Source organism: Leopardus geoffroyi, chromosome A1, assembly GCF_018350155.1.
Source record: "Leopardus geoffroyi isolate Oge1 chromosome A1, O.geoffroyi_Oge1_pat1.0, whole genome shotgun sequence".
Taxonomy (NCBI): Eukaryota; Metazoa; Chordata; class Mammalia; order Carnivora; family Felidae; genus Leopardus; species Leopardus geoffroyi.
In genome coordinates this window covers 111,357,697-111,379,921 of record NC_059326.1, presented here as the reverse complement: position 1 = coordinate 111,379,921, position 22,225 = coordinate 111,357,697, and the positions used below count along the sequence as shown (strand labels likewise).

Sequence of the window (22,225 nt, the reverse complement as noted above, 5' to 3'; positions counted from 1 at the left end):
TTAATTAATGGTGGCAAAAAGATGAATGCCTAATTGTGTTAGGTGCTGTCTAAAGCATGTTACAAGGGCTCAGCTTCTGCCCTTTAGCTGCTTATGGATGGATAGAATGAGACCACCTAACAAAATGGGGAATATTCAAATAAGAGGAGTTTGGGGCCTCAGACCTAGGGCCATGTGATCATGAAAAGCATTTTGTGGGACATCCTATACTTTTAAAAAAGTTTTTTACACTCAAGACCAGAATTGCCATATTCTTCATTCCACTATCACAGGAAGGGATGGGACAAGTAGTTTGCTTTCAAAATCCTCCCCCCCTTTATGAAATTTCTGATAGATCAGTCCCCCCTATACAGGACAATAAGCAAAAGGGATTAATTTCCCCAGTTCTTCCTGCTGTGAATTCAGAAAGGAGAGGATCCAGAAACAAAGGCTGCTGAGAAGACATTTTATTTAGTAGTGCAAAGAGACTAGAGGTGGTGCCTTTCCTTTTGGACTATGCAACGAAGACTGTTTGAGGAGGTAATTCTCTGCACGGAATTTTACCTTGAGCACAGTACTTGGCCAGGTGCTGTTGCCAGTAGGAAAGGAGGAAAACTTTCCTGGGTGAACACACAAACCAGGAGGAAAACCAAATATAATACATAAAACAGGCAAGCCCATTCATTTTCTAGCAGGCATAGTTATGTAACAAGATTCTAAATATTCTCATTACTTCTATAAAATACTAGAAAACAAAACTGATTATACCGGTATAATATCAGTATAATATACTGATTATATATTGCTCATATATAAAAAGGAAAATATGAAGGGTGCCTGGGTTGTTCAGTCAGTTAAACCTCTCCCACTCTTTTTTTTAAAAATTTTTTAAAATGTTTATTTGTTTTTGAGAAAGAGCATGAGAGAGAGAAGTGGCCAAGAGAGAGAGGGAGACACAGAATCCAAAGCAGGATCCAGGCTCTAAGCTGTCAGCACAGAGTCCGATGCAGGACTTGAACCACCAGCCGTGGGATCATGACCTGAGCTGAAGTCAGAGGATTAACCGACTAAGCCACCCAGGCACCCCAAACCTCCCACTCTTGATTTCAGCTCAGGTCTTGATCTCACCGTCAGAGTTCAAGCTCCGTGTTGGGTTCTGCGCTCCGGATAAAGCCTACTTAAAAAAAAAAAAAAAAAAATGTACACAGATTTGAGGACATATTAAGTAACTTTCCAGAAAACATTAGGCAAGTCTTCTCTACTCAAGTCTTCTTTTTTTACTTGAAGTGGAATTTCATAATGCATTGTAGCACTTCCATGCCATATCATGACCATTCCAGATCCCTAATTACATTTGTGTGTGGAATGGCATTTGTACATAAAACCACTTAAAAAACAAACTTTCAGGGGGTGCCTGGGTGGCTCAGTTGGTTAAGTGTCTGACCCTCGATTTCCCCTTGGGCACTGGTCCCAGAGTCACGGGATCAAGCTTCACACGGAGCGTGTGTGGAGCCTGCTTAAGATTCTGTCTGCCCCTCTTCCTGGATCCTACTCTCTCTTTAAAAAACAAAGAAAACAATCAAATTCTCATACAAAAAAGGTCAGATGATTTGCAGACCCAAAGGACAGATAGCTGGAATAACAGATGAAGTCATTCCTGGGTATCAGTGCCTTTCTGCTACTTGTGTCCTATAGTACCTTGGGCAAGTCACTGCTCTTCTCAGAAGTTGCCATTTATGTGAAATGAAAACAATGTCCTCCTTACAGGGATAAGGAATGAAGGTAGCTAATGGGTAAAGATAGATGTGGATTTATGTTTGTTTTTTTTTTTTTAACTTTTTGTGTTTTTTAAGAGAGACAGCGAGCCAGGGAGAGAAACAGAGGGGGAGAATCTTAACCAGGCTCCACACTCAGCTTGGAGCAAGATGTGTGGCTCAATCCCACGACCCTGCAATCATATCCTAAGCTCAAATCAAGAGTCTGCCATTTAACTGAGTGAGCCACTCAGGCACCCTGATAGATGTGGATTCAAATCCCAGGTCTGCCACTTATTAGCTGTATGACTCTGAACAAGCAACTAGTCAACTCAACATGTACTTACTGAATGCAAGGTCCTGGGGATATAGGACTAATATGGTCTCTGACCTCAGGGAGTTTACATTCTGGTGAGGTAGACAAAAATACAAGCAGATAATCAAAATATGTTAACTGCTGATCTGTCATTTTGAGAATCATCTCAGAAATTATGAGGTGCCGCAGTACACACAGATAAAACATGGTCCTGAACGTAGAGGCTTTTTCAAGAGCAGAGCCATTTATCATCACTTCACATTCAAGAAAATCATACCTTTAAATGTCACACTCTTTAACTTATCTCCCAACATTTCTTCTTCAAAAGTATATACCCTTGAAATACAATTTGGACGCAACCCAACATTCTTCATTCCTTCATTCAGCCTGACGCAGGGTAGGCCACATCATATAAACAAACCACCAACTTATAAGATTTTCGAATGATAAATGGTAGCTGTACACATACATAAGGAAAGCCATAAAAGGAGTATTTGTTTAGAGCTGGGAACTAGCTGCCTCTAGAGACCACTGAACTGGGGCAACAAGGGTTCCTAAATACTTTCACTTAAACTGAAAGATACACATAGAAAAATGAATCTCACTTCATAGATTTTAGTTTATCGGTAGCCATGGACTGTCCTTGCTAGCTATATGGCTTACAGCAGTATTCAAAGTAATAGCAATATTGAAAGAGAGCATAAGAAAACCCACACTAATTCACCCACGTTAGACAATAGTACTAACATTTATTGGATGCTTACCATATGCCAGGCACTATCTTTGTATGTTTTAAATGTTCTATTTAGAGAGGAGTGCCTGGGTGGCTCAGTCAGTTAAGGGTCTATCTTCTGCTCAGGTCATGCTCAGTTTGTGGGTTTGAGCCTGGCATCGGGCTCTCTCTTGACAGCTCAGAGCCTGGGTCCTGGAGCCTGCTTCAAATTCTATGCCTCCTCTCTCTCTGCCCCTCTCCCGCACGCACGTGCACACACACGCACGCACACACTTTTCCTCTCTCTCTAAAATAAACATTGTTTAAAAAATTTAAATGTTCTATTTCACCTCATGCTTACAACTCTAAGATAGGTATTTTCACATCCCATTTACATATGAAAAAGCAGACATTTTAAAACATTTAAGCAACCATGGCCAATGGCTGTTCAAGTACCCCCAATACAGTAAATTTATGTATAATTATGTCTATGTACAGTTGTACCAATAGTGTAACCAGTATATTTAAACACAATATGTCATGAAACTTTTTTTTAAATTTTATTATTTTTCATAGAGAGCCCTAGTGGAAGAGGGGCACAGAGAGAAGAAAAGGGAGAATCCCAAACAGGCTCCACATTGTTAGCACAGAGCCCGACACGGGGCTTGATCCCACAAGCCATGAGATCAAGACCCGAGCCAAAATCAAGAGTCAGATGCTCAAATGAATGAGCCACCCAGGCACCCCATGAAACAATATATTATAAAAGCTACTAAAATTTTTTTAAGAAGAAACACAAATAGCTTTAGTATTTTCTTCCTGCTTTCCAAATACATGTCCCACTTTGGAGATCGGAGTGAAAATCCAAGAGCAAAACAAAGTGAAGATTTTCAGTAGTTTTCAAACTTGAATGTGTATCACAGAATCCTACCACCCCAGACACACTTAAATAGCAGCACTAGACCCCTAAATATTTAGAACTTGTGCTCTTTTTGAAGCTCCCAGGCATTCACTCACCTGCTCTTTCACTGAGCTTTCCAAACTGGAGACTTGGGCCCTGGGCTGGCTTAGGGGATAGGGAAGACTCATTTTGCAAAAGTCTACAATACAGTTCTGGGAGTCTCAGCTCACAGAAGACTCTCTCAGGCAAAGGCAAGGAGAGAAAATGCTGCCTTCAAGTATTCTGGACTTGCTGGACCCCCATAGCTGAGAGCCTGCTAGGAATTCAGAAATAAAGGCCATGGACACTTTAATATGCAAGGCTGCTAAAAAGTGCCTGAAGTTGACAAGCTGCTAAAAACCCATCTATTATTAAGTGCCAAGTTAAAATGATATGCTTTTTCTGTGGACAAAGAGCCATTTTTCCATAGTAAATCTTCACATAGTCTTTTTTCCATAATAGGCAAAATTGAAAAGAGTCTAATATTCAAAACATGGACTATCAGTTATCCACATATTAAAAATGTTTAGGAACTTCTTCCTTCTGAAACTCTAGCTTTTACAGTAGTCCTCATAATATCTCAGAGGGTAACTGAGCTCCAGTTCCCTAAAGGGGTTAAAACTTTTATTATTTTTTCTTTCAAATTCACCCTCCTCCCCCGCCAAGGTTAATGCAAAATTAGAATTTCTTTTTAAAGGATACAGCTTCAAAATCATGAAGTCCTATAACCTGAAGCCATATTTGGAAGAGAATAAGGTCAAGAAAAATAATCAAAAGTAAATTCCTCAGGGCGCCTGGCTGGCTCAGTCAGTGGAGCATGCAACTCTTGATCTAAGAACTGTGAGCTCAAGCTCCGCATTGGGTGTAGATTACTTAAAAATCAAATCTTAGGGGCGCCTGGGTGGCGCAGTCGGTTGGGCGTCCGACTTCAGCCAGGTCGCGATCTCGCGGTCCGTGAGTTCGAGCCCCGCGTCGGGCTCTGGGCTGATGGCTCAGAGCCTGGAGCCTGTTTCCGATTCTGTGTCTCCCTCTCTCTCTGCCCCTCCCCCGTTCATGTTCTGTCTCTCTCTGTCCCAAAAATAAATAAACGTTGAAAAAAAAAAAAAAAATTTAAAAAAAAAAAAAAGAAAAAAGAAAAAAAAGGAAATTCCTTGCCAGTCATGTGATTTGATAGTATGCACTTACCTATACATCCAGCTAAGCCAGAAGGTACTTTAAAAGTGAGACCACTGATATTGTAGGGATTTTGCAAGAAAATGTTTGTTTACAATTTTTCTTCACATTTCTACCTGAATTCCTGCCTGAGGAAATTGTAAGTTGGTATGGGGAAAGACAGGGAGGAGGGGAAGACCTTCAAATACCTGCAATTGGTAACACTAGAAAATCTTTACCTAGTGAGGGAACTGTACCATCTTTAGCTCTGGAGAGCTCACCTAAGAACAGAACATATGGAAAATATTAAGATGGTGATTATATTCCCAAGCTAAACGTCCAACTCCAGTGAGATTTTATTAAGGTTTTCTGATGATTTCATCACCTAAACTGAATAAAAAGCTAAGACACCCCTCTACTTCTCCACATATATTCACTCTCTTTCTCTATATATTTACACATTCATCTCTTTTTTTAAGGTTTTTTTTTTGTTTTTTTTGTTTTTTTTTTTTATATTTGAGAGAGAAACAGAGTGCAATGCAAATAGGGGAGGGGCAAAGAGATGGAGAAAGAATCTGAAGCAGGCTCCAGGCTCCGAGCTGTCAGCACAGAGCCCGATGCGGAGCTTGAACTCATGAGCAGTGAGATAACGACCAGAGCCAAAGTCTGACTAGGGCTTAACTGATTGACCCACCCAGGTGCCCCAACACACCCATCTTTTTTAAAGCTTAACTTCAGCTTTTCAATGCCAGAAGCAGAAGGCATGAGAAAATGCCAGTAGATTCCAATTCTGACATAAAACTATGTACCAAACTGTGAAGAAATGGGAGCTCCAGATTCAAATCTAAGAGGAAGCATAAGATCTCAAGGATCACACTGGGCTAAGCTACTTACAATTCTTGCCTGCTACAAGAGCTTATTAGCATACAGGAGCATCTGGGTGGCTTACCTGAGCGTCCCAACTTCAGCTCAGGTCATGATCTCAGGGTTTCTGAGTTTGAGCCCCACAATGGGCTCGCTGCAGTCAGCCTGTCAGTGCAGAGCCCACTTTGGATCCTCTCTCCCCCCCGCCCCTGCCCTTCCCACAGTTGCATTCTCTCAAAACTAAACAAACATTATAAAAAACCTTATTAGCATCCACCATCTATAAAGTGCTAAAACAGTAATAATTTTACAAAACGAAGTGTAGCTTTTTACCCTAGAATTCAATTACCATTTTCCCCCTAGCTCCTAACTTAAGCATTATTTTCTCTGCCACTAAAGGACCTTAGCTGATGGTTTTATAAAGGAAAGGAGGGCACACAGGGAAAAGAGTTCACACTCAGCTAAGTTACAACTCTGGAGGCTTGGTTTTCTAGCTTGTGATTCTTCAGGCGCTGGTATACTATTTAGAAGCAGATCCCATAGCTGGCTTTATAGGATTTATATGTCCCAGGTACTCAAAAGCTGGTTCTGCTCAAACAAAAACCTCCTCACATGTAGGGTTGCCTGCCTCAAAAGAAGGATTGCAGTCTCCGGCGCACTGTGACTGCCAGCTGAACACCATTTGTACACCAACAAGGCTGGTAAGACAGGCTATATCGAACAATAAGCTGTCTAGACAGACTTGGAGAGAACTTAACCATCATTGTTTCATTCCATACTTCCATTTGGTAAAAGCGAGTGTCACTGTGGCAAAATGCCAACTGCGACATGAACTATCATTTCACCTATACCCTATGTGTCTTATGCCAAATACAAACACAATCTAAGAGTAAGAGACTTCTTCAGAAAGGTATTTTTGGATAGAACTGTGTATTTTGGGTAGTGAGTTGCTAGGTACAGAGAGTATAATACTTCTCTCACATGCCTACCAATGTAAACAAAATTAGAAAAACAGCATAAAACATCTCAGCAGAGATAATTTTAGGAAAGTGCAAGTTGAATTAACTTTATTTTATAAGGAATTTAGAAAACATGAGCAAATATTGATATTGCAGTTAAAAAAACAAATTAGTCTATACATCATTCAAATTTTAAAAATCAAAGAGTCAGTGTGACACTAAAACTGTAATAACAGAGAAATGGGTTTCACTTCAGGACAATATACTATCAGTGGTTTGTTACAACTAGATATACAAACATAAAGGTAGTAATGCTACAACGATGTAAAACTCTGAATCTCAAAGTGATCCAGCAGCCTGAAGGGAGCACCAATTGTCACCAATGTGAGAATGCCACATATTCTATCAAAAGAAACACACTATCACTAGGTAATCAAAATAAGCAAATAAATAAACTGAGGGGAAAAAAGGAGCCCAAGATGCCTGCATTTTAGAGTAAATGGTTTATTTGATTCTCTTGTTACATGTGTTTTGTCTGTTTTCTTCTTCTAAGAAAGAAAGGTAGATATGCAAGGGACCCAAGAATATTTCCCAGTTATATCTATGTTAATTTTTCAGTAAGAAAAAACTTTATATTGAAGAAATAATGATTGATACTTCTTCTCATTTTAACCAGTTAACATACTATTAAAAATGATTTGTTTTAGTATGCTTTGATTTTTTTTTCTTTTTTAAAAACTCTAAGAATATTCAGAAACTTCGCTGTCTCTTCGTTTAAGAAATATAGCTATCTATTTAATTCCTGGAATTTTTTTTTTTTTCCAAGAAGTGACAACAATACAAAGTTCTAATATACCAGGAGTCTTGAAAAGAATATTGTGTGATCCAATTATAACAATTTAAATTAGAATGTTCAGGAAATATATGAGGGGTCAAAAATATAATTTATGACTTCTTGTGAACTATTTTTCACTGAGAGATGCTTAAATCTAAGTCTGTAACACAGGTACCATCATGCTTGAAAATTTTTAAGGAAGAAAATTCACAACCTTTTCAACAACCTTGAAGAAAATGTGGATTAAAATTAGTAGCATGTTTATATGTACAAATGTATAAACAAACACTTTCGGGGGCAAAAGGAAACAATATTTATAGGCTACAAATCACTTTCTTTTAAGGAAGATTAAAAAAGAGTTAGTAGCTAGTCATAGAACTAGAAGCTGTGAGGAGAACTTAAAAGTGATAAATACTAAAACTCTTTGCAGTGTAAAGAAATGCAAAAAACTCTTATACTACAAATCTTTAATTTTACAAAACTGAAAAGCAGTCCAACTATTGCCCATTTATGATGATAAAAACTGAAACAAAAACTCTGAAACATTTTGTAAAAATTCTATTATAACATTCTTAAATCCAGTTCACACTGTTCCAATGAATCAAGTAAGATTTAAGCTCAAGGGGGGGTGGGGGTGGGGGTGGGGGACAAAATATTAAGAGAATTTTACCTTTTCTGAGGAGATCACAATTTCATTTCAAAAGGATATGGTGAGTAGGCCCCTAGTGACTTGTGTACTTTATTACCGTTGATAGAAAGTCCAAATATTTCCATTTTTTTAAACTTCTGGAATTTTATCCAGACTTTTAAAATATTGGTATTTAAACTTTACATTAAAGGGCATCATACTCTGAAAACAGGCCTGCTTTAAATATAGTTTGATAATTCTGGTGGTACTTACTGAAAGAAGATTTCTTTAGCAAATACTGGTTTCATGTATTTAAAAAAATCAGCAAGACAGAATTTTAAAAATCTTAATTTACAATACATTGTAAACTGCAGACAACTGCCACATGTATCACACACCAGCACAGGTAAAAAGTTTTTTCGAAATATTTTATAAGACTTTGTATCTTCCTTTATTTGTTGGTTGGTATGAATTTTGCTACAAAAGAAAACAAAAGATACAGGGTCAGAAAGAGCAAAGGATAAAAAAAAGGAAAAAGAAACAGGTCAAAAAAATTTCCTTCACAAACTTACAAAATTATCAGATATTTAGAACAGAAATTATTAATATTCTTATACTGAGGAAGAAAATAACTCTTCAATAACTAATCATTTGTCTGTGTTCACTGCTCTTTGACAACTGTTTTGAACCAACTTAATGGTGGTGGCATCAAGGTTCTTTTTCTATCACTCCTTGGTGAAATAGTCTTAAAAGCATTTGATTTAAAGGTTGTTTTCCTTCTTTCCTCTTGTTTTATCTATCTTCTACTCTTTAAACTTTTTATTCCCCTAAAGAAAGTTCTGTAAGGGGAATTTTAGAAAAGCTCTCAAAAACACATTCATAGAAAAAGGATAAAGTTTCCTGTCAAAGGGCCCTTGCTCAATGTACACGTTATAGGGAGTTTATAAGCTTCAACTGGCACTACAACACAGGGATGTGTTTGCCTCCTTTGGGAAGGTGGTCCATAAAAGGATGCCTTTTACAAGGCATAACTACTTTGGAAAATTATTTAGCAACACTTAAAGCTAAATTACACAACACTATAATCAGCAATTCTACTCCAAGTTATATACCCAAGAGAAAAGTATACTACTATGTACAAAAGAGACATGAAAGAATGTTCACAGAAGTTATCCCTAACAACAAAAAAGTAAATAACCTCAAAGTCCAATATATAAATTGTGGGTATATTCACAAATTAAATACCACATAGCCATGAAAGGGAATGAATTACTGCTACATGCAACATGGATTTCCTCAAAGTAATGATGAGTGGAAAGAAATTGGATACAAAAATGTACACAGCAGTTGATCCCACTTACATAGAGTTCAAATGTAGGCGCAACTAATCTATCATGGTGAAAGTCAGAATACTGTTATGTTTGGGGGAGAGGGATAGTGACAGGAGGAGCATGCAGGGGGCTTCTGGAATGTTGGCATTGTACTGTGTTCCTTGATCTGGATAGTGATCATATCAATATGCTTCCTTTGTGAAAATTCATCAAACTTTATGTTTACAATTTGTGTGCTTTTTTTTCTGTATTCATATAATAGTTCAATAAAATACTTATTTGAACAAGTCCTTGAGGTTTTCACTCACCAGCCGGATCAGTTCTTCTTTTATAAGTCTGGTGATTTCTGCCTTTGCTTTCTGCACAGCCAGTTCATTGGCACCTAGTAATAAGTGGAAAACATTATTCATGTTACTAGAATTACACTAGACGTTTATCCATGTCATGGAGATCCAGTAGGAAATACTGTAAGTGACTTTCAGAAACATTGTACTGCTTGCCAAGATAGTCTTTCAATACCTGGGGGAAGGTCATCCAATTTATACAATGGCTGCTTATTATTCAGATCACTTTTAGAGTTTCAAATGTAACCACTGGGATCACATTGCAAGTAGTGTTAAGAGTTCTTGCTATGATTAAAAAGAGCAGAGAAGGGGCGCCTGGTGGCTCAGTCGGTTAAGCCTCCGACTTCGGCTCAGGTCATGATCTCATGGTTTACAGGTTTGAGCCCTGTGTCAGGCTCTGTGCTGACAGCTCAGAGCCTGGAGCTGGCTTCGGATTCTGTGTCTCCCTCTTTCTCTGCCCCTCCCTCCTCACGCTCTGTCTCTCTCTCCTTCAAAAATAAATAAATACCAAAAAAAAAAATTTTTTTTTAATAATAAATAAATAAAAAAAAAAAAGGGCAAAGAAAAGATGATTAGCAGTTTGTCCAAAAGAGACAAACTTTTTTTTTTTTTTTTTTTTTTTTTTTTTTAAAGTCAGAGGGGTGCCTGTGTGGCTCAGTCTGTTGAGCGTCCAACTTCAGCTCAGGTCATGATCTTGCAGTTCATGAGTTCAAGCCCCGTGCTGGGCTCTGTGCTGACAGCTCAGAGCCTGGAGCCTGCTTCAGATTCTGTGTTTCCCTCTCTCTACCCCTTCCCCGCTCATGCTCTGTCTCTGTCTCTCAAAAATGAATAAACGTTAAAAAAAAAAATGTTTTTTTTTTTTAAAGTCAGAGAAACAAAATCTCCATGGTTTATTTATTTAACAAACACTTAATGGGCACTTATTATATTCCTTGGCGGAGGACTGGCCACATTGAAGGAGAAGTGATGACATGGATTATTTTGCAAAGGGAATCACATGGGCAATGATATAGATTAAGAAAGGCATGCTTAATTACTGAAGAGTAAGAAGTACAGTACAATTGGAAAAGAGTGTAAAAGAACACAGCAACATAGCCAAGAGGATGAGGCAATCTGGAGACACTCATTCATATAGTTACTTCAATTCAAGAAATATTAAGCAACTGCCACGTATGATATAGCGTGAGAGATACACTATATAAAGAACTCATTCATGCTCTTCATGAACTTGTAGACTATTAGAAAAACAAACTTGTAGAGACAGTACAACAGAACAAGAAGGTCGGAAATACTCTCATCAAAATGACTTCTAAGTATCAATCCTTACAAAAACCTTTCCCTCACTTCTCTAAGCAGAGTTAAGTGGTTAAGAGTTGAGGAGCAAATAAAGTACGAAACAGTAAACAAGATACTGAATTCAAGGAAAAACAGGTATTATCAGCAGTGACTGGATGAAATTCAATTTTGAGGATTGCTGTAGGTGAGGTGCTCATGTGACATCTTACTGCAAGTGTCAATAAGGCCAGTGGAAATATGGATGAGAAGTAAAGGAGAGACAGAGACGAGAGAGCCATCAAAGGTAGTATTAAGGGATCTGCAGCCAAAGGACAATGCCAGGGAACAAGTAAATCTAGATAGGTAGCACAGTGCACAACGATAAAAATGAAAGAGCTGGGCCAGGGGCACCTTGGTGGCTCAGTGGGTTAAGCATCTGACTTAGGCTCAGGTCATGATCTCATGGTTTGTGAGTTCAAGCCCCACGTCGGACTCCATGCTGACAGTTTGGAGTCTGGAGCCTGTTTTGGATTCTGTGTCTCCCCCTCTCTCTGTCCCTTCCCTGCTAGCACTCCCTTTCTCAAAAATAAACATTAAAAACATTTTTAATAAAAAAAAGAGCTAGACGAAAGAAATAGACAAGAAATTAAGAACTAGGAGTGAAATATTAAAGAATATAAGGAGAACTAGGGTTGCAATGTAGAGGACTATATGTTTATCATTCTATGTAAGAAAAACAGTTTTCTGGGGCGCCTGGATGCCATAGGTTAAGTGTCCAACCCTTGATATGGGCTCAGGTTGTGATCTCATGGTGGAGGGATCAAGCCCCACATCGAGCTCCACTGAGAACGTGGAATCTGCTTGGAATTCTCTCTTCCTCTGTGCCCCTTCCCTGCTCACATGTGTGCACGCACGCACTCTCTTTCAAAATCAACATTAAAAAAGAAAAAAGAAAACCAAATGAGGAAACAGTTCCCTTATTAGATGGCAATGATCTTTTTTTTTTTTTTTTAAATGTTTATTTATTTTGGGGAGAGAGGTTGGGGGGGGTGCAGAGAGAGAGAGGGAGACAGAACATCTGAAGCAGGCTTTATGCTGAAAGCAGAGAGCCCAATGTGGGCTCAAACTCATGAACCATGAGATCATGACCTGAGTCGAACTCAGATGGCTAACCAACTTAGCCACCCAGGTGTTCCATGAAGGACCTTTTTGACCCCAGAGAGAGCACAGGGAGGAGGTCAGGCGACTGAGGAAGAAAAGGAAGGGGAGGAGGGGAGGAAGAGAGGAGAAGAAAGAAGAAGAGGAGAAGCAAGAAGAAACAGGTTAACAACACGAAGGAAAGAGCCAGGAGTATGGCTGTGAAGTCACAGCAACATATCTAATCTAAATCCTACACCTTCACCAGCCAGCAACCACAGTTTTTTTTTTTTTTTTGAGAGACAGAGAGAGTGTGACCAGGGGAAGGGCAGACAAAGAGGGACAATCTCAGGCAGGCTCTGCTGTTAGCGCAGAGCCCGATGTGGGGCTTCAAATCACAAACGGTGAGATCATGACCTGAGCCAAAGTTAAGAGTTGGAAACTTAACTAACTGAGCCACCCAGGTGTCCCAGCAACCACACATTTTAAAGCTGTGGGTGCTTGAAAAGAAGAGAGGTGGATGAAAGTGAACAAAAGGTAGAATCAAGAGTGAAGCCAGACTGAACATTACAATAAAATGAAATTCAGGAGGAATGTATGCTACTTGACATGGTTAGTGTGAAGCTTGTTAATAGTCTACGCTGTTTTAAAAAGAAAGAAAATGACACTATCACCTAAATCCAAGAAGAGTAATTTCCCTCCTTTTGTTAGAGCCTGACCATTTTGACCAGTTTAAAGTTTTGACTTACAAAGCTTCTTTAGGTAATAGGTTACATATGTTTATAAGCTGCCATGGAAAAAGGGCATTTCCTTTCATTGGTCCTAAAACAACTCTGGCTGCTTTTAAGGGATTCTCCACTAGTAAAAAGAGAGGGTCACAAAACAGGCTATAAATTATACAGGATGGCTAGGCACATAAGTCCTTCCTGTTCTCCTTCCCACTGCCTAGTGGGAGGCCTGGAACTGCTGAGCCACACAGAGCCCCCAAGGAGCCAGGCAGTATGGTCCCTCCAATTACAGAACTAGAAACAGATGACACTAGGCTCCTTCCAACACCTGTTTTCATCCTATTAGAGTTCAGTTGATTTGGCTGGAGTTTCAAAAACTAAAATATCCTTTAAAAAACTAATCATCTATGAAAATCTCAAACCTTTGGATCATTTTAATGACTAATATCGAGCTCTTAACACCACTATGGCTCTAGAATCCTAAAGATTCATTTTTGGTAAGATTATCTTTTTTACAGAGAAAAAGAAGCTAGGTTAGATAATAAAAATTAGATGTTACTTCCTAAGTATAAGATGACAGTGGGGGGAAATGCCTAGAACCATTCTAGGTGGATGGAAAAGTCAAGAAGAAGCTGTGGGCTTCTCACTTCACTTGGCAGTAGAGAAGGTATGTTCTGATAAAGTTACATGTGAAATGAATCTTGATATATAAATTATGCTAAACAAACATAATTACCTTTTAATTAAAAAAATTACATAGAGGATCCTTTTTCAAAACAGTCATATGTCTGATTTACCTCTTTATAAGGCAGGCATTTAAAAGTATTGATTTTGCTTTAAATGACACCCATGATATTCAAGCTTAGAATAAAAGGCTAATTCCATGTATACCAAAAGTTTTATCATCAGATTCCACTGGAGGACACTGTGTCTCCATCCCGTATGGCCTAATGAATACTGTGGTAGGAGACCCATCCAGTTCCAAGTGCAGAAAGATGTCAGCACCCCCATATTACTACACAAATAAGGAAGAGTGTCACATGATTTACAAACACACAGTCACTGGCAGACCAAAAGTCTTTCAGGACACATAAAAGGATGCCATCTAAAACCTGACTTAATCGAAGTCACAATCACAAACAAAAAAATGCAATTATTTCACATTTGCCACAATTTATCATTAACTTTAACAAGTCCGAGGGGCACCTGGGTGACTCAGTCGGTTAAGCATCCGACTTCGGCTCAGGTCATGATCTCATGGTTCATGGGTTGGAGTGCTGTGCCAAGCTCTGTGCTGACAGGTCTGAGTGTGGAGTCTGAAGCCTGGTTAGGATTCTGTGTTTCCCTCTCTCTTGCTCCTCCCCCACTTGCACTCTTTCTCTTTCTCTCTCTCGAAAATAAACAAACACTAAAAAAAAAAATTTTTTTTTTTTTAGTCCAATAGTGAGGGACACCTGGGTGGCTCAGTTGGTTAAAGTGTCCAACTTCGGCTCAGGTCATGATCTCAGCGTTCCTGAGTTCTAGCTCCACATCGGGCTTTCTACTGTCAGTGCAGAGCCCACTTCTGATCCTGTCTTCTCTCTCTGCCACTCCCCTGCCCTCAAAAATAAATAAACATTTAAAAAAAAAAAAAAAAAAGCCCAAAAGTGAGAGTGCAGCAGTGAAAATGGCAGAGGCTGGAACTCCAAAAGCCTGTCCTTCCACAAAAAGTGAATAAACTTGAAAAAACTTGAAATCAATTGTATCAGAACTTTGGAAACTAATCAAAAGTTTACAGGGACCAGGCAATCCCTTACTAAAGAAAAAAAAAAAAAAATAGATCAGCAGAATCGTGGCAAGAGCACTTTTCAGTGCTTTTACTTACTCTGACCCCATCTCATACCTCTGGCCAGGAAACAATTTCTACTTAGGGTAGATGGGATACACACTGCACATGTGTTTCTGTTCTTGTGGTCTTTATGCTAAGATGCCACATAAAAACAACTGAGGTCACCAATTCAAAGGAAAGTGACTAAACAGGCACAGCACTAATTAACTTTCGGTCACATTTGTAGAATTCTTTGTTTCAGCCAGGAAAGAATCAAATCCTAATATATAAGTAAATCATCTGTACATTAAATTCAGTAAAGAACTTACCTAAAATTATAAAGTCTTCACAAAATCAAAGAAATGGCAAAATATAACAAGAACAAACTAGTTACAAACCTTATTTACAATATACTTTCAGTGGATCTAAATACCTTCCATTGATCTTTCCAACAACAAACTTGAGAGCTGAGCTATCCATTACAGTACGTACCAGCCATGTATGTGGCTATTTACATTTTATATAAACCTGGCTGGCTCAGTAGGTAGAGCGTTTGACTCTTGATATCAGGGTCATGAGTTTGAGCCTCATGCTGGGCATAGAGATTACTAAAAAACTAAATTAAGGGGCGCCTGGGTGGCGCAGTCGGTTAAGCGTCCGACTTCAGCCAGGTCACGACCTCGCGGTCCGTGAGTTCGAGCCCCGCGTCAGGCTCTGGGCTGATGGCTCAGAGCCTGGAGCCTGTTTGCGATTCTGTGTCTCCCTCTCTCTCTGCCCCTCCCCCGTTCATGCTCTGTCTCTCTCTGTCCCCAAAAAAATAAATAAACGTTGAAAAAAAAAAAAATTAAAAAAAAAAAAAACAAAAAAAAAAAATCAAACATGAATTCCTTTAAAAATTTTTAATAAAAATTAAGTAAAATTTACAAATTTCAGTCACACTGGCCACATTTCAAGCACTCCATACTCATCACAGAGAGTTCTATCAGACAGTACAGCTTTTTTATTTTTTTATTTTTTTTTTAATGTTTATTTTTGAGACAGAGACAGAGTGTGAACAGGGGAGGGGCAGAGAGAGAGGGAGACACAAAATCTGAAACAGGCTCCAGGCTCTGAGCTGTCAGCACAGAGCCCGATGCAGGGCTCGAACCCACGAACCGTGAGATCATGACCTGAGTCAAAGTCAGAGCTTAACCGACTGAGCCACCCAGGTGCCCCCAGACAGTACAGCTTTAAAGAGATCAAATAGAGAATAAGCCTGTCAAATAATACTTGTACCATGAAGACAAGTGGCTATAGGGCTTAATCAGATGCATAACTCAGAAAATTTATTAAGTGTTTACCATGTGCTCTGAGAATAGAGCAGATGACAAAGTCATTACATTCACAGAACTCTAGTAGGGGAGACACAAACAAGTAAAAACATACTACAATTTCCATGTGAGGAGTACTGTGAATAAAAACAACAGGTAAAGAGCTACAGAGGGGAGAAGTGGGATGAGGTAAGGCTTCTTCGTCAGAAGGGACATGCATGCCTCAAAGTACCAGGGTGGTGCCTGAGATTATACACCGTGCGGGAGAGCGGCTCCTCTGCAGCAATCAAAGCCATGTAAAGCACAAGGTACACAGACTTTCAGCTTACACAACACCTGGAATAAACCTCTCCACAGCTCCAACAATAGTATTCAACAAATATTTAGTTCCTTAAATAGATGAAGTGGATCTGCCTTGTCTATACTTATAAGTCTGTCACAAAGATGTTCAGATTAAATATAAATGAAGGGAAACAAGTTGTCCTAGTATGCAGTGGAGTAATACACTAAAGGAAAAAATCAAAATGGAAACTATGTTTTGAACTCACTCATGAATGTATGAAATAAAGTTTAAAAGCAAATCCGACTGCTCTGAGATAATGCATTACTTACATACTTTGTGTTATGGTATTAACTGTCCTCTTCTAATTTTTTTAAAGATATGCAAAAACTTCTACAGGCATAATTTCAGAGGGAACATTTGCTTGAATAAACATTCATTAAGTAGACTAATATATGGATTTACTTTCTAACCTAAACTCTGCCCAGGAATGTTCTACTTTATTAGAAGTATGAACAGAGCAGTCCTTAAAATATTTGTTTTCTTTTAGAGTGATTTTCAAATCTGACCGAATCGTCAAAAATGAAAGAGCTCCAAACACAGATCAGTCACCTTTCTGTATGTAATGTATTTAGTGTTTTTTAATGTTTATTTATTCTGAGAAAGAGAGAATGTGCACGAGCAGAGAAGAGGCAGAGAGAGGAAAACAGAGGATTGGAAGCAGGCTCCATGTTGTCATTGCAGAGCCCAATGTGGGGCTCAAACTCATGATCCATGAGATCATGACCTGAGCCGAACTGAGCCAAAGTCAGAGGCTTAACAAGTCACCCAGGCACCCCTTTATGTACTGAATTTTTAAATAAAGACCTTAAATGATATATGAAACTATGTTTTCTTTTTTTTTTTTTTTAATGTTTTTATTAATTTATTCTGGGGAGAAAAAGAGAGAGAGACAAAGAAAACAAGCTGAAGAGGGGGAGAGAGAGAGAGAATCCTAAGCAGGCTCCACACGGTTAGCACAGAGCTGGATGTTGGGCTTGAACTCACAAACCATGAAATTACAACCAAAATCAAGAGCTAGACGCTTAACCAACTAAGCCACCCAGGTGCCCTGAAATTATTTTTTTCTATAGGTATTCCTTATTTTTATCTTCTTTAGAACTGACCTAACATTCACTCCGTGCCTTTACATCTATAATCAACTCTGACCTAACTCAAGACTGAAATTTCAAGAACCAAAGATACATACTTTCAATTGCCAAGTAAATTTTCCGCTCTCCTTCCTTAGGTTCTTTGCCAGGTGGGAAATATGTTCCTCTGATTGTAATTGCAGCTTCAGAATATTCACTGATTCTCTGCAGAGCTTCCTTAGAGGTAACTTTCCACCTAGCAGTCTAAGAAAGAAAAAGTGGGGGGGAAAAAAATCACAACAGGATAAAAACCTGGTGTACTGACAAAGAATAGGTTGGCTAAATAATATTAAGGTCAATATTAAGATTATAATTAACTCCTTCACATCAATTCATTTAGATCCTAATGTACCTAGAATATGTTCATAAAAATAAAATTTCTACTGTTGTCTCCCTCCCTCATCAAGATAAAAAAGTAAAGTAGCTATTAAAACGTTCAAGGGTTTTAAACAAGGTATTTTTGCTCCTTAAGAAGCAAGAAATTTTACTCCGCAATATATAAACGATGTTTAAACTGTTACTTGCCTGTGGGAAGTCATTGATCTCTAATTCTTCTTCATATCTTTTAAAAGATTCATTCTGTCCACCATCTTGCCTCTCCTCTTCTTGTTTCTCCAAAGGCACATAATTGAGCTTAGCATTGATCTTTTCAGCAAGTTGCTCTGCAATGGTTTTTGCAGACACAGTGGGAGCCAGGATGGTGCCGCCTCTGAGAATTGCATTGGTGGCCTGTTGCATCACATCCTGCAGTAAAAGACCTACAGTCAAATCTCAAATGAGGGCAGAGACAAGATCTGGGATCCTACCACAAATTTTTCTCTGAAAAGCCACTAACTAATCTTTCTTTTCCTTTTCCCATTCTCTTTTTTCTTTTCTTTTTTTTCTTCCTTCCTTCCTCTCCCCCCCCCCCCTTTCTTTCTTCCTTCCTTCCTTCCTTCCTTTCTCTCTCTCTCTCTCTTTCTTTAAGTAGGCTCTACACATAGCAAGGAGTCCAACACAGGGCTTCAATTCATGACCCCAAGATCAAGAGCTGGACACTTAACCGACTGAGCCACACAGGTGTCTCCAGAAGCATGTTTCTAATACAGAGTCCTACTCATGTGCAATTAACAGCACATATTTATAACCAATAGTTTAATATATCTATATCCCTTATTTTCATGAAAAAAAATAAAGAACATTCAACTCTTTATTAAAAATTCTACTGGATCATAGAGAATTATATAACTGTTGATATCAAATATAGTACAATATTCTAAAATCATTTATATATTTTGTGGCTCCTAAGATATTCCTCTAAATTAGAATCTTTGTCTACTACCACCACTGAGCTCCTTCCTGCCATCATAGCAAACCCAAAATTCAATAAATTATAGTAAGTGATTGACTTACTTTTTAATTTTATTTTGCACTTAAATCTTTTTAATTTGAACCTAATTTTACTATGTGTCTAATGTGGACAGAATTCTGTGGGTAATACATGACTCATACCTCACACTTTTCTAACAGTAAGAAGGTGCAGCTATTTGGTTTCAGCAGTAACGAGTTATTAGCAGTAAGAATTCCAGAGAATATTAGATTAGGTGCTACAACCCCTGTTTTCAGAGGAAGTACAGGCTTCAGTGTAGTAGACATTTCATGGTAACTCGCTGGCTCAACAAAACAAATACAGAAACCTGAGGCTGTAAGCCTTGATCCTGGCTGTCTCACTGAGTCGGTCCACTAGCCTCTCTCTGGCTTGGTCCTCCCAACTTACAGGGTGCTACAGTCCTGAACCAATCCAGCCTGCTGGACAGAGGGCCCTGCTGATCCAAAACCTCAAAATCTTCAAAACAGTTTTATAATTAACAGACTATTCTTTGGGAATACTATGAAAATTTACTCTTAATTAAAAATTAATAATTTTTAAAAATTAATAAATAATTTTTAAATTAAATAAAATTAATAAAATTTAATTTAATTTTTAAATTAAATAAAATTAATAAAAAAGAGAAAGATGGCATGTGAAATATTTAACACATTTTCCAGTTTTAAGCTCATGTTATTATGAGTTATGTAACTACGTATTTATATTTCCAAGGAATTGTTTGTGTGCCCAACACCCCACCCAATAAAAGTGGATCAAGAAATAAAAAGTGAGTTATTTCTGTAACATTTTGGTAAGATCAATCGGAATATTACTTTAGAAAAACTATCTACAGCTAACATGCTTCAGTTAGGGCTTTCAAAATAGGCATTAAGACCTCAGTTAACCATACTAGAGGAATCATCCAAATGCAATATTTAAAGAATTCTGTATTTAGATTAATGTTAAATTCCCACTAACTCAATGTCTAGGACAATCTGTTCACTGGTGCTGACATAAAAAGTACTCAGTAAAACTCGGAACAAATTACTTAATACCTGAGACTCAATGCCCAAATTCTTCTGAGCATTGATTCTAAGAGCCAGTCTCTTAGCTATTTCTAATTTCTCAGCATTTCCCGCAGTTGGAGCAGGAACACTAGATGTTCCAGGAGCAGCCATATCTTTTACTCTCTTCTTTGAATTAAACATACTTTCAATCTGTTCATCAATCTAAATAAGAAAAAAGGGATTAATAAAAATTAGATTAAAAATACAAATTCAGATATATCTACAGAAACTAATAAAGAATATTTCCATCAAATGACTAGAATAAGACAGTTGTATTTATGTTAATTCAACCACACAGATCAACAGGAAAATATATCAGCTATTTGTTAAGAGTGGCATATTTCATTTTAAAAATTGTTATCTATGGCAGGAAAAAAAAAAAAAATAGAATGGGAAAGGGAGGAGAGGGGAGGGGAGGGAAAGAAAACAGAAATACAACACTATGTGAACCAGTTAAGCAGACTCCCAAGCGGTCCAGAAAATACATCCTAGTTCAGCAAGTGAGAAACATGTGGTGTCAAGACAGAGCATCCAACAGGATGTAGCTGAGATGCTTCAAGGCTCAGGCCTTGAGGCCAAATTAAATTGCAGTGATAGGTTGGAAAAAGGGCAGTTAACTCCAGGTCAGTGGGCCACTAAAAATACAGTTAATAGTTCTCAGGGAGAATGGTACATGTTCCTATGGTGGGGCTCCCAAAATCCTCCCCAAATTCTAAAATGTAAATGGTTCTGCCTTAAAAACTGGTTAACAGGGATGCCTGGGTGTCTCAGTTGGTTGAGCAACCGACTTTGGTTTAGGTCATGATCTCAAGGTTTGTGGGTTCGAGCCCAAAGTCAGGCTCTGCACTGACAGCTCAGAGCCTGGAGAATGCTTCGCACTCTGTGTCTCCCTCTCTTTCTACTCCCCTGTTTGTGCCCTCTCTCTCTTTCAAAAATAAGTAAACATTTAGGAAAAACAAAAAAACCTCTGGTTAAAAGAATCAGAAAAGAAGGTTTTATTGGTTTATTCCTTTTGAACTAAAAAAAAAGGAAAAAAGGAAGGTTGGTTTCCCTATCAAAGCAAGAACAATGGGTGAACACCTCAGCTCTCCAGGAGCCACATGAGTCCAACTGCCACTGTGTCATACTGAAGCTTGACATATCTACTTCATAAGCTATTTGCATTTCCTTTTAATAATGCCTTCTGCCCAACAATGACTACTGACTATGCCAACTACAGAGATGTAAATCCCTTTATATACTTAAGGTAGGCTAATAAGGCCTTATCTGGTAAAACTCAAATGGAGAGCAGAACTTGTTTAGGGTTTTAAAAATTAACTGGGTTAACTTACAAAGTTCTTTGAAATCAAAACAATCAACTTAACTTCCTTTTACAATACTTGTTATCTAACAAGGAGTTTTAGTTATCAACTAATATAAACTTAACATTCAAGTGAATATCTTTTTTTTTTTTTTTTAATGTTTATTTTTGAGAGAGAGAAGGAGTATGAGCTGGGGAGGGGCAGAGACAGGGGGAGACACAGAATCTAAAACAGGCTCCAGGCTCCAAACCATCAGCACAGAGCCCAACACGGGGCTTTAACTCACAAACTGTGAGATCATGACCTGAGCAAGTCAGACGCTTAACCAACTGAGCCACCTAGGCACCCCAAAAGAATAAAACGTTTAAATTAGGGGCGCCTGGGTGGCGCAGTCAGTTAAGCGTCCGACTTCAGCCAGGTCACGATCTCGCGGTCCATGAGTTCGAGCCCCGCATCGGGCTCTGGGCTGATGGCTCAGAGCCTGGAGCCTGTTTCCGATTCTGTGTCTCCCTCTCTCTCTGCCCCTCCCCCATTCATGCTCTGTCTCTCTCTGTCCCCCAAAAAAATAAACGTTGAAAAAAAAAATTAAAAAAAAAACACAAAACTTTTAAATTAAATAGGATAGGGAGCCCAGGGGGGCTCAGTCGGTTAAGCATCCGGCTCTTGGGTTTTAGCTCAGATCATGATCTCACAGTTCATGAGTTTGAGCTCCATATCAGGCTCTGTGCTGACAGTGCAGAGCCTGCTTGGGACTCATTCTCTCTCTCTCTCTCTCTCTCTCTCTCTCTCTCTCTCTCTCTCAAAATAAATAAATAAACTTTAAAAAAAAAGATACATGGCATTAAATTCCAAAACACACAAAATCAACAATGAGTACTGTGTATGATGCTAGCTTTTATTCACTTTAGTACTTTGTTTATAAAAATTAACCAAGGAATCAATCGACATATTTCATATGAGATTAAAAA

The 22,225-nt window shown here is 38.5% G+C and overlaps 1 protein-coding gene across 2 annotated transcripts in view; it reads right to left on the bottom strand.

Moving 5' to 3' along the window:
* Nucleotides 1-6,753: 6,753 nt before the first annotated feature.
* DDX46 (DEAD-box helicase 46) overlaps nt 6,754-22,225 on the bottom strand; it is a 73,442-nt gene continuing 57,970 nt past the window's right edge. Inside the window, exons 19-23 of one of the 2 annotated variants that reach the window (XM_045489309.1) lie at nt 19,942-20,118; nt 18,067-18,285; nt 17,601-17,745; nt 9,779-9,852; nt 6,754-8,616 (exon numbers count right to left, since the gene is read on the bottom strand). In XM_045489309.1, coding sequence (XP_045345265.1) covers nt 8,569-8,616; nt 9,779-9,852; nt 17,601-17,745; nt 18,067-18,285; nt 19,942-20,118 — 663 coding nt within the window. In that variant the 3' untranslated portion in view covers nt 6,754-8,568. The remainder of the gene's footprint in view (nt 8,617-9,778; nt 9,853-17,600; nt 17,746-18,066; nt 18,286-19,941; nt 20,119-22,225) is intronic. The other variant, XM_045489318.1, reaches the window with a different exon arrangement.